This window comes from Manacus vitellinus, unplaced genomic scaffold (assembly GCF_001715985.3).
Source record: "Manacus vitellinus isolate BGI_N305 unplaced genomic scaffold, ASM171598v3 scaffold_22_pilon, whole genome shotgun sequence".
In the NCBI taxonomy this organism is placed as follows: Eukaryota; Metazoa; Chordata; class Aves; order Passeriformes; family Pipridae; genus Manacus; species Manacus vitellinus.
This window is the reverse complement of record NW_021939632.1, coordinates 2,201,575-2,214,490: the sequence shown is the minus strand read 5'-3', so window position 1 is coordinate 2,214,490 and position 12,916 is coordinate 2,201,575. Positions and strand designations below refer to the sequence as shown.

General features: G+C 46.1%; 1 protein-coding gene across 1 annotated transcript; it reads right to left on the bottom strand.

Annotated features, from left to right (window-relative positions):
- Positions 1–2,344: 2,344 nt before the first annotated feature.
- On the bottom strand, positions 2,345–12,656 carry MARCO (macrophage receptor with collagenous structure). The gene is made up of 15 exons (XM_018072509.2): positions 12,517–12,656; positions 11,359–11,460; positions 10,746–10,973; positions 10,288–10,323; positions 9,046–9,090; positions 8,593–8,700; positions 7,191–7,298; positions 7,027–7,071; positions 6,356–6,454; positions 6,209–6,262; positions 5,144–5,188; positions 4,902–5,009; positions 3,589–3,630; positions 3,106–3,279; positions 2,345–2,812 (listed from the first exon to the last, which is right to left on the bottom strand). Exons 1-15 carry the CDS (start codon positions 12,629–12,631, stop codon positions 2,682–2,684), a joined length of 1,440 nt encoding a protein of 479 aa, XP_017927998.2. The 5' UTR covers positions 12,632–12,656; the 3' UTR covers positions 2,345–2,681.
- Positions 12,657–12,916: the final 260 nt, after the last annotated feature.

Here is a 12,916-nt window from a genome sequence, read left to right as displayed (position 1 = left end):
CATGACAGTGTAATTGCATTTTGCTTAACTAAGTCTTTTTAATTGGTGCTGGGTGTAAATGATAAGCAAAGCTGCATCATTCCTTTTCAGCTGTCACAGACATCTCTTTTAGGGCAGTGCAGAGCCTTACAAGCTGGGATCTAATAGCACTGAGCTGGGTATTTGGGGGGAGATGGTGTGGCCATGCAAGGCAGCCTCCACACCTCAGGATTACATCTTTTTGTAGGTGCAAAAGGCTTTTTTGCTGCTCACCAACTATCCCATGGTGATTTGTGGCACCCTTCCTGCGCCAATGGACCTTCCCTTAGACTGGAGAAGTGGACACATGGAGCAAAAGTGCCCTCCAGACCTGCTGCCTTGGGGTCCCAGTGCTGGGTTTCAAGCTCCAAATGCCACTGGTGTGAGTTGTGTCCTGCCCCCACAGTGGTGAGGCTGGGGTTGAGCTGTGCAGCTGTCCATCCAAGGGGACACCTCAGACATGCAGACAAAATCTGGGGTTTTACCTTAGAAGATGTGTTTCTATCTATTAAGAGTGGACAGCAAAACCTGCACAAGTGTCCCAACTGCTCAGCAGTCAAACAGTGAGGCACAGGAGACTGCATCAGAAAAGTATTTTCCACTCCTTTTTTTTCCAAATAGCTTTCTGGGAGGACTGGGAGTAACTCCACAGCCAGAGTTACTGAGGACTGAAACTCCCACAACCTAAGTCATGTCCTCAAACCGAGCTCACTGCTCTGCTCTTGGGCTTGGTGTCTTGCTGCACGTGCCATCAGGATGTTCAACAGAATAAAACACATTTTTGTCCTTCCCTGCAACACATGTGGGGTATCATGGAAAATCTCTGGCTGCATCATCAGGCCCCTGTGGCTGCCACTGCCCTCCCATTCCTGGGATCACAGAATCACAGAATGATTTAAGTCGGAAAGGAACTTAAAGATCATCTAGTTTCAGTCCCCTGGGCAGGGACACCTTTTGCTAGACCAGGTGGCTCAAAGCCCCACCCAACCTGACCTTGAACACTTCTGGGGATGGGGCAGCCACAGATTTTCTAGGCAACTTGTTCCAGTGCCTCACCTCCCTCATAGTAAAGAATTTCTTCCTAATAGCTAATATACACCTACTCTCTTTCAGTTTAAGGCCATTCCCCCTTGTTCTATCACTACATGCCCTCATCAAAAATCCCTCTCCAGATGTCTGGTAGGTATTTGGAAGGTGCTCTAAAGCCTCTCTCTCTTTAGGCTGAACAGCCCCAACTCTCTCAGCCTGTCGTCAGAGGAGAGGTGCTCCAGCCCTCTGGGCATCTTCGTGGTCTCCTCTGGACTCGCTTCGGCAGGTCCGTGTCCTTCCCGTGCCGGGGGTCTCAGAGCTGGACGCAGTGCCGTAGATGGGGGTCTCACAAGAGCAGAGCAAAGAGAGATGCGCAGGAACCGCGGTTCCCCGTGGGATAAAGCAGTGGGGACGAGGAGGCAGGAGCAGCATCCGGGCTGAGCCGAGCCGAGCCGAGTCGATGCCGCGGACCTCCCGCGGTGGCTTTGCGGAGCGGGCGGCGGCCCTTGAGCTCCCCTTAGTGCCGGGAAGGAGCATTTGAGATAACCGGGAGCCGCGGGCGGGGATGAGGATGGCCGCGGGGAGGTAGGTGGCTGATGGGTCCTGGGGCGGTACCCGCGGCTCATCCTGCAGGTCCCACCGCGCCTCTGGCATTCCGCCGTTCTCCTTGATTGGAAAACCTTATTTATAGAAAGTAAATTGCATCAATCGCATAGGAGCCAGGAAAGCCCAGTCCAATATTTTCTCCTTAATACATCTACAGATGTGTGTGTAATTTTATTTATCTGTTTATTTATTATTTATTTAATTATTTATTTTTAACACCAATCAATAGCTTATTCATTTCTGATACACCATGATTTGATATATTTTTTATTTGTCATCCTTTTGCTTTACTGGATCATCTAATTTCTAAAGTATTAAATGCTTAGCTTTATACACCAGATAAGGTAAAAGGTATTGCTCCTGGAGAGACTGGTTAGGAAATACTGACAGAGAAGGCAAGGGACTTGGCTAAGGTCAAAAACAAGGGCTATGCTAAACCAGGATAGTATGGTACTTAGATCCCAGGCACTTATTTTTGCACTTTAACCTGTGATCAGCATAATTTCTGGAGACTATTTATACTTGCATGCCAGAGAGTTCATCTGATGATTTCTGAGCATCTGCTGTCTTGGGTGTATACACCCCCTGGGGGGTTTAGGCTGAGATTCACAATCTTACTGTGATGAAGATGGACTAGTCAGCTCAGCTGCAGAAACTCCCTGTTTCTGCACACTGAGCCTCTCCTCTTACTGCACTAAGCTAACGTGGACCATCTCCCCCCTTGTGCACTTAGAGGTCACACAGTTGTGAGCTCCTGCAGGTGAGCTGATGTCAGGTAGCTGGAAAAGCTGTGAACTGGCTCACATGCCTGAGCTCCAATTGTTTGGTGACAGCTGGGATGTTCCAGGTTACCTGGGGGTCTTGCAACCGTTACTGATGTACGAAAAATTCAAATTTCTTTGTCAATACTTTTGTGACCTGGTAAGGAGACTATATGCACAGCCTGACGAAATTGGGTTTGCATCATGAAGAAAAGCCCCAGGGAGAGCAGAGGTGACAGCGGCTCCCAGGGCAGTTTCTGTGTCCCATCAACTGCACTCCACTCCAGCATCCTCGCTGTGGCCGCAGTTGTGTGAACCCCAGCTGTTCTTTGAACAGTAGATAATTGAACTTTCAGACCCACTGCAATTTACTTCGTCAAGCCAAATTGTTCCAGTGCCTTTGGAAGATAAAGTAAACAAAAAAAATGTTGGTCAAGAGAAAGGGTTATGCACTTTTTTTAAAGAGACTCCTGGAAATAGTGGGCATGTGTTGAGTTGCATGGTTGGCTTGTTGGAAATCAAGCTTTAGAGCACAGTTCAAGCAGCACTTGACATGTAGCTCACTCATCCCAAGAGGAATGAGCTGCCCTGTTGAGATCCTCTTTGCTCTCCTGCTGCTTGTGTAGGTGACATTGCTGCATGTAACCACCCATGCCAGGCCTGGGGATGTGGAAAGTTGTTGTGGACTCACCTCCACCAGCTGTGAAAGCAGAGACTGCATGGCTGAATCCCAGCATTCGGCAGACTACAGCAGCCTCTTGCAAGGTCCAGTGATCATCACATATTGTTCCCCAGATCCCTTCGTGTAAGATTTCCACACGGCCCCTCCTGCTTTCTCCCACGATCCGTATATGATTGGAGTCGGCTGGCAGTTTAGGAGAGAAGAAAATAACTCTATGGGTTATACAGACACAAGAACCACAGAAGCAGTGACCACCCAAACCAGAGGGATGTTCCCATCTCTGTGGCTGTAGCCACAGTGGGACTAGGTTACTGGTACAATTTAACCCCCTCCTGCATCTGGAGACAGCAGGCTGCAACTCAGAGCACAGACCCCTTGGTTCTGGTAGCTGTGCTGTGGGTTAACTAGGATGAGCAAAGGGGAATGTTGGTCCTGATCTCAGGTAGCTTCAATACCAGAAGGCAAGTGAGAGAAGAAGTGAAAGTCCAGTACCTTCTCCCTTTTCACCTTTGCTCCCTTTTGGTCCTGGGGAACCTGTTCCAAGTTAAAAAAAAAACACAAACATTTGACAGCTGCTTACAAAGAAGTCCAGTTATTGTCTTGTTCCGAATGCTTGTATGAGTCAGAGATGTGAAGACTCCTTCCCATTGTGGACAATGAAAACCCTGAAGTGACTAAGGGTATGTAAAAGAAATGTGGCAAGAAAAGTACGATAACATACAGCAAAGTTTTCCTAATGTGTGATGCAAGAAAAAGGTCAAAATCCCATCCACTCACGTGTGCAAAATGTATCTCATTCCCTCTGCTACCTGTAAAATGACATCTCTGATAGCCTTTGGGCTCTCCAGAAGCAGGCACAGTATCTCCTAAAGTACTTGAATGAAGATCTACATCATGGGGTTTGTTCTCCAGGGACAGCAAAAAGTTGCTCCCAACAGTCCTCCACATTTCTGTGCAGCATCTCAGTCTCAAGAGTAGGGGTGTTTGAAAAAATCCAATGAGCTCTTCCCCCAAAAGTTACCTCCAGAAAGCCTTTATTGCTGTCTCCTTCTGGGGACCAGAAGATGAGACCCACCCAGAGGGCAGTGCTTGTCCTGGAGCCAGCCAAGTTACAGTTTTCCCCTCTTCCAGAAGCAAAGCTCCAGAGGAGGAGCACATGGAGAAGCCTCACTTACGATCTACTTTATTTTATTTCTGAGGATTCCTTTACTATTCTATGTGAACAATTAAAAGAAAAATCATATGTAGCACTGGTTGCTTCCCACGGCCTGTTATAACTACTGTTTGGCTTTTTCTTTTGACTACAGGTCTTAGGGCTTTTGGAAACCCATGTGATGGGAAGGGGGGGGGGGTGTAAGGAAGGAGAGTAGCTGTAGTGTTGGCCCTTTTGAACAACTTTTGTGTCCTACAATTAGCAAGGTGTAGTTAAATAGCCTCACCATCAGGTGTTTACAATTTTGTGTTCCTGAGTGCTGTGTTTATCTGGGATTTATCTCCGTGACATGGTATGCTGCAAGATGTCTCTGCACAGGGCAAAAAGGGACATTGCTTGTTCCAGTTTTTTGTAAGATCAGTAATTTGAGAAAATCTAATGTATCTGTTTACTTGCATGTCTTTTAGCACACCTCCCAGGGTGTACATGTGACAGTCTGCACACTCCTCTTCTGGGAAGGCTAATCTGTCTGTTGAGTTCCTCCAAATGAGCTCTGTAACATGCCTCAGAGCACCTTGTGCCAGTCTGAGATCTACAGTCCTGAACCCAAATGCACCATCAGCTCCACAGACCCTTTGGCAAACGGTCTTACCAGACAATCCTCGGTCTCCCTTGGCTCCTTTTGGTCCCAGTTCTCCTTTTTGACCCTGAGTGCCAGAATCACCTTTGCTTCCTTTTTGACCAGGTAGGCCTTGGATGCCTGGGTGTAGAGCAAAAAAGTAATTGCCTTTGTATCTTCCCAAGGAAAGAATGTGTTGATGCAGAAAGGTGGAACATGGCATTTAAAGTGCTTTGCATCATCAGAGTAAGTTATGCTGTAAAACACGGGTTTACCTTTTGGGCCCTGGTCTCCCTTTTCTCCCTTTTGCCCTGGAAGACCTAAGATCATCAAAACAAACAAACATACGTACACTTATAAAACTAATATTTATACATTTATAAAAGCTTATGCAAACTAGTATTTATGCAGGATTTTAACTTATCTAGTTTAGGTGTCTATTCTGTAGACATCTATCTCTGAATTGGGTGTCTTATTTCACATCGTACTCAGTGCAGACCACATCAAAAAAGAAAATACAGGCAGTGGAGAAACATCTTCTCCTGAAGTAGGTCAACTCCTGGTGATTTATTTCATATCCTAAACTCCACTGATGGCATAGAGACTCTTCCTCCAGCTGGACCTTCACTAACCATACAGACAGCCTAGACATTTAAATTTAGGTGCATCAGACATATGAAAGCATGTAAAGTTGGGCCAGGTGACTCTCATCCCTGTCATTCAGCTGTCAGTGAAGGTAGAAAAGTGCAGCACTTGGACCTTGGTTACATCCTGAAGGCCATGAGGTTGCATGCACTATATAAATTCAGGATTTTAAAGGGCTGATTCAAGAAAAGTACACCAGAATAGGTTTGTACAGCAGAATGTCACCCTGTTGTTTGGGTGCCTGGGACAGAGAGGTGACCTTTTTCAAGTGGAATGTCACAGAAAAGGCCTCGTTTGTGTGCCCTAAGTTGGCCTCTGAAGACACTTCATCCTGCAATGCTACAGAGGAGTCCAGAATGGATGCCTCCTTCCCCATCTTCCCTCTAGCCAGTAAAATTTGTCTTTAACTCCAGATTAGGGAGGTTGTTGTTTAGTTCATCTTAAACTGATGCTTTGTTTGTACATTTTCTATTTATACAAAAATTCAGGCAACATCACCTCCTCACACATGTTACAGAAGGTAGAAACAACTCTCTGGTACATAGCCATCCCCCAGCAGCCTGGCAGAGGCCCAGGACTGCCATGGCATCCTGGGATGCACTGGGGCTCCAAGAACAGGACTCAATAGATCTCCTCCTTTCCCGTGCCTGCATAATGAGGATTGTTGACCCAAAACCTGTCTTATTGTCCTTTACCTCTTACTCCTTGTTCTCCTTTTTCACCTCTGAGTCCATCAGTGCCTGCTATTCCTAAAATTAAAAACAAATCAGTAAGGGTGAAGCCATCATACAAAGTGAGGTCAGATTAAGAGCTCAATGAGTTATATTTGAGTAGTGTTGTACCTGGGCTACCTTTGGGTCCCTGGTCCCCCTTCTCCCCTTTCTGACCAGATCTGCCTTCAGGGCCAGGACTTCCCACAGTTCCAGGCTGTCCAGGTACACCTTGAGGTTGAGTGAAAGCAGCACATATGAAATGTAACACAAAACTTGAAGGACATAAGAAGAAAGACAGTTCAATCACCAACCCCTGCACTGTACAGACTGAGTTGACCTTATGAAGGCAAAACAAACACTGGGTCTGTCCAAATCGCAACCCTCCTCTGGCAGCACTAATCTTAGTGCAGCAGGGAGTGATGCTCTGCAGTGAAAGGCTGTATGGACCCAGGTCCTTACCGTCTGTCAGCCTTGACATGCACAAGTGCTTTCTTAACAGAGCAGCCAATTTCTACCCTTGCATGTGCACACACATCAGGAAGGAGACACAGCCCTCCACAGTTCAGGACCCTTCTTTCCCTCTCAGTCTCTTGCACAGTGAGTGGGGCCCGAATGAGGCAGCCAGGGCTGCAGCATGAGTTTGCACAATGTTGGAACATTGTCGTGGTTTCTTCATCTAATCATCATCTCTTACCCAGGCTGGGATCTAGGCTGGCTGCAGTTTTCTTCATCATGAAGCACCTTCTAAAAGAGATCAGTCCTATATCTCTAGAAGAACCTTCGCCTTCTGTATTGCTTACCTGCCTCTCCTTTCTGCCCAGGAGGTCCAGGCTTCCCTGTGGTACCTGCAACAACATCCTGACATCAGTGCTGACAAGGCTTAGCCCAATGCTTCAGTTAGGGCAGCCCTGCACCACAGCATGCGAGTGCTGATGGTGGGTCACACTGTGGCCTCTGCACTTACCATTGAAACCTGGCAGTCCTGGGACTCCCTGTCGTCCCTGAGGACCTGTGGGTCCATGTGACCCAGGGTCTCCCTTCTTGCCTGTGTCACCTTTCTGTCCTTGGACACCTATCAAACACCATAGCACACACGTATAAATTAAAAATAAAACCCCGATTGTCTCTGCAGCCTGTGGAGCACCTCTGTCTAGCCACACCAGTAACAAAGTTTGGCCTTACACCTGCCATCATTCAGTGGCATTCCTGTAAAGCTGCAGAAGAACAGGGCTGGTCTTTTGGATCCACCTCTGACTCTGTCAGACTGTCTGGGCAGATGTTTGTCTGACCTGCTGTTAAAGACTTGCAGTGGTGCTGTGATACCTCTCCAGTCTATTCCTTAAGCTATCCCTACCACTACAATGGTTTCTCCTTTAGTTAAATATCTTTTATTGCAGCCTGCATCCTTCCCTTCTCCTAGCCACAGTGGAGATACAGGACAGCACATTCCTGTGGTTCCAGAGTTAGCTCCCCTTAGCCTTCTCTTCTCTCAGCAGGTGATAAGCATGCTCCAAAAGAGCTCAATTACTTAACAGTGCCTCACGTAAAGTCTTACATTTCCTTCATCTTTCTGCTCCAGAATTATCCCGAAGTTCTTGCCTTTAGGTATTCCTCCTACAATCACTTTTCTCTTCTGGAGCAACTTGTGCTAATGAGTGCACTGGTGCATATGGGATCTGATGGAAGATCTGAGGAAGCTCTTATCAATCTCTCCAACTGTCCTCCCTGCTCTGCACCACACACATCATCTGCTTTCTTTTCCTATCCTGCTTTCAGCCCATGTGAGACCACTGAGTAACAGCTATCCAGGAGATGCCCACTAATGCATGTTACATGGAGAAACACGTTGCATAACTTTTCTACTTAAGGTGTATAAAGTCAGACTTATGTAAGATATAAAGCTCTCAGAAAGAGGTTTCACTAAAATGACGACTAATATCCACATGCTTCTGCATATAAATTATATTGTATTATTTTATATCACGAAAATCCTACTGCAAACATTGGTGCTTTAATCTAGGCGTGATAGATAGGCAGATAATTGAATATCTATGGATTAATTAGACAAAGGTCACTCTATAAAAATCTTCCATGGTGCAGAGTCAATATTTTCCATGACCCCTTCCCCCAGCCCTCCTTTGGGAGCTTTGCTAAAACACGACACGAAATCAAACCCCTTCAGATCAGGTTGAGTGTCCTGTTTATCCAGGACACTCATTGACTGGCAAGCCAGTCAATGGTTATGTGGCCAGGGCTATGTGGATTTTTATGAAATACTGATTTATGAAGCCTTCTTCTAGTGTTTCACGTAGAATGAGTTTAAACAGAAATACGTGCGAGAATCTTAGGTAGTGAAGAAGTCTTACCTGGAAGTCCCATCTGTCCTTTTTCTCCTTTCACTCCTGGCACACCACTTGAACCAGCAGGACCAGGATCTCCTTTGCTCCCCTTCTCGCCCTGCAGTCCATGTAAGCCTGCAAGGACATCACTTTTTTGATGCTCCATTGGATGCAGTGCCTAGTGAATGCCAGCAGCAAACATGCAGCTCATCCACAGGCAGGAGCCAAATTCCCCTCTCCCTGAACTTGACAGTGTGAAATTGGTCCACTGTGACTGTTGCACATTGACTTTTAAAATAAGATTTTTTTTCCAGCTAAGATTTGCTTTTGCTCACATTAGCTCTATATAGGCTTATATTTCCTTCAATGACATTCTTACTTACTTACACTTTCACTGAGGGCAAGATTCCCCATAAAATCATCCATAAAGCCACTTTATGTCCATCCATAGAAGTAATTCAGGTTTCAGAAAAGCCTTACCCTGGATTCCTTGGTCTCCCTTTGTCCCCGGTGGTCCCCGTAGCCCTGAGATATAAAATACATGTATCAGCTGACACGCATCATCTATTCCCAGTAATGGCTGAGAGGAAGAGATGAATTTTTTAATCATCCTTCGTGCACCAGTTTTGGTCACCAATCTTCAGCTGGCAGGGACCAGCACAAACGCTTGGGTAAAGTCCTTGGAGCTTAGCTGAGTGCATGGCTGGGCAGGGGCCAGCTGTCATCCAGCCAAGCCCAGCTCATGGGGACCATTGGGGAGGTCTTCCATGAAAGTGCACTGAACTATTGGGCTCTGATGTGTAATAAACACTGTTTGGCAGGAGGTGCTGTTTTAATGTTGTAAGTGAAGCCAGGAAGATATGAAAACATGATTTTTAAAAAAATTAATATTTTTTTTTTTCCAGAAAAGCTCATCAGTGTAGCCAAGAAGTAGGGATGGATGAGCCACAGACCTGACCCAAGAGGGGTTGCATCTTAGATCATCATCACAGAAGAGTAGGCCTAGTCCGACTTCTGCTCAAAGTGGAGCCAACATTAGATCAGGACTTGCTGCATCCTCACAGTCTGGAGACATTTATCTCCTGCAGCAGGTGTAGTTCTACCCAAGCCCCAGGTACCCAGGGCAACAGCTTGTGCATGGCTGTGGAGAACAGCCCTTGTGCCCAGCTCATTCCTAAGTCTTTGCCATCGTTTTCCTAGGGACAGGGTGGGCAAGGTCCCATCTCTGTCACATGCACTGTTCAGCTGTGACTCTACAGGGCAGGGACTGGGGAGGTCTCCCTGAGTTGTCCTGGAGTAAGCTGGACAGCATGAATTGCTGTGTCTGGGGCAGAAAGCTCAGCTATCTGCTGATTGTGGGATGCACATAAACCCCCTCACTGGTCCTCTCTTGTGTCACATGGAGATTTGGGATGGTTACTGCAGATAATGATCAGGTACAGCTGCTCCATCACCCCTGAGCTTTTCTGGTGGGGTGTCAGTGAGGAGGAAGAGACAAAATGCTCCTCCGTGGTGGTTACCAAGCACTCGGGCCAGCCAAGGCTCCTGGAGGATCAGTCAAAAGGTACAGCAGGTCTCCTCATGGCCAGGGCTTTGGGTGTGTGCACATTGGATAGGGTCTGGGTCTAGAAACTGAAATCCCAAATCCTCACTTAAAGTCTCTTAGATGAAATAAAGAGAAAGATTTAAAAAGGAAAAGTTGCAGCTCATTTATCAACATACCTGGGGGACCAGGATCTCCTTTGCGTCCAGGAGGACCTGAAAGAAATATTTAATGGATATTTTTCAGTAGTCAGTGCTCAGTGAGGAGCATAGCAGTATGGGATTGACAGGCTTGAGGTCTGGGCTGAAGATACCACCCTTTCAGAGGAAACTCAGAGTCCAAATCTACAAATTACAGGAGGGGAGACGATCCCAGAGCCACATGTGCAGCTGCAGAGGGGATCCGGGGGTCTGCACAGGGCAGTGCTCCAGCTCCTCCAGGTGTGTCCAGATCCCCGGCTAGAGGGTCTGGAGCCAACTCCAACCCTGGGCACTGGCTCATCACTAACAGACAGGAAGACCAAATCTTGCCCTAGTTACTGGTTCATCTGAACTAGGCTTTTGGCACAGCTTTGCCAGTGGTGCAGAGGAGCCAGGTCTCTCCACTGCAGAGCTAGCATGGAGGAATGGAGCCATACCTGCAACCAGGGTGATGTTGCTCACCATCATCATCAGGTGTGCATTGCTGCTTTTGATTATGGTAATTTCCTCTTCTACGCTTCTCCTCCAGTTTTCTTCCTGTCCCAAGTACTCAGCAGAGCTTCTCTCCGAAATCAGACTGTTGGCAAAGGAGCTCTTCAGAATCTCTTCTGTATAGGAGGTATTTTGCTCCTGAAATTTCAATATCTCTCTCTCCATCTTAAACACTGAGGAAACAAAAAGCCCATACAGTGAATATTCCCTGTCTGGTCTGACTGGGAAATGCCTGTTTGGCAGAGCAGTTCCTCAGCACCTGGGAGAACACCTGGAGATAAAGACCACCCCTGTTTGAACCAGGGAGGTGATTTTCGTGTGCCAGTCCTTGCTGCAGCCAGGAGTTCAGCCGGGAGTGCTTTTGCAAATGCAAAGCACGTGTCTGGGGTGGGGGAATAGTTTCCTTCAGCGACTGCTTTGCCTCCTGGTGTGCGGAGGAGCCTCTGTGCTCCCTCAGAGGTTTCCGATCTGCGTGCTCATTCCCGCTCACCCATGCCCCCAGAGCACCCAGCAAAGCTCTCTTTCGATGCCAAGCCCATGGTAAGGCTGTAGCATTACCTTTGTACACCAGCAGCCCCTGGCCGGCCGTCAGCAGCAGCAGGTAGATGCCAAGGGCCGTTCGAGCACAGCATGCGGATGGCTTCCTCTGGCCTTGAGGCTCTAAAAAACAACAGAAGTAGGGTAGGCACCCTCCCACACATGCTCTCCCCTGCAAACTCTGCTTGCTTCCAGCGTTTCAGGCTTGGCCACAATAAATTAGCAGTGTTTTCTAGCGATGGGGAGCAGAAAGATCCCTCTGTGAGAGTGCTTGATCCTGTCAAAAGGCAGGCTGCCTTCCTCTCCTCTGGCCTTTGGACCGCAATTCACTTGGCTGTCTTTTCCTTAGCCAGTTTAACCAGCTCAATTCCATCAAGACTTAATCCAACCTATAACAAGTTTGAATGTGGTGGTTCTCCCCTCTCTGTATCAATAAACACCTTGTTTCCATTGCTTTTAGTTGTCCAAGGCTGCCATTCAGCATTCAGGCTGCTCAAAGCAATGCCCTCTCCATCCTGAGTGCTGCATACCTGTGATTCCAACAGTGATGCATGTATGCATCAAAACTAATGAAAAATCAATAATAAACTGAACTGAAGAACAAATGGAGACAAGTCATAATGTGTAAAACAAATCATTGTCAGCAAAGTGTAAAAAAATTAAACTGCTTTGTCAAATTTTGCCCTTCAGGAAGAAAAAAAGTATTTCAGAAGCACTAATAACTACTTCAGACACTCAGTAAGTTACCCTTAATTGAGGTTTTTTTTTTTTTTCTTTTTCAAAGCAATGTAATCAGGAGTTTAAAGTCTTAGTTTTAAAAGAGTACAATGTTTTAATTGGTTTTACAATAGAATGGTTTAGTCAGCAATGAAATATTTATACTCAGCTAAAATTCATAAACGTACATTTTTTATTGGGTCTGGTGATTTTAGTATCTTAACTATTAAGACATGAAAATTTTACTCAAGAAAATTAGGCATTTTCTAAAACAGGAAAATAATTTTTTTCTGATGATCAGCATCAGCTTTTGGCTAGAAAGGACATTTTGACATGCTTCCATTCTTAAATGGCAGTTAATTTACTAGCAAATTCAGTGTAGAAAGTATTTAATATGCAATATTTCATTTTTATTTGTTGTTTTAGACCAGATAAAATCCATTTAATAAAAAGAAATCTTACCACTTATCTGAAAGGTTGTGGTAGAAGCTGAGGCAAACCCAATCTTGTCGGAAATACTGAGACTGTTCATATCACTCAAATTTTGATCTTCCCCAGATCTTTCTTTAATTTTCATGACAAATTTCTTGTGGCTAACCTACAGCCTTGTCCGATTAGGGACAATAAAGAACTGAAGGGACTTCCTCACTGTCTCCTGATTTGATATGCTTTCTGATATGCATTTCCTATCTGCTCAGTTTTTATAGACTACTGAGAACTCTGATGTGGTAATTTGAACAGTTCCTCAAAAAATCCCACAGCTAAGAAATTCAGCTGCTCTCATGTTCTCACTTGGAGTCCATGGAGCCTTGGGCAGGATCCTGAAAAAGTCTCAACCAGGAGTTATTCAATATCTCTGCTT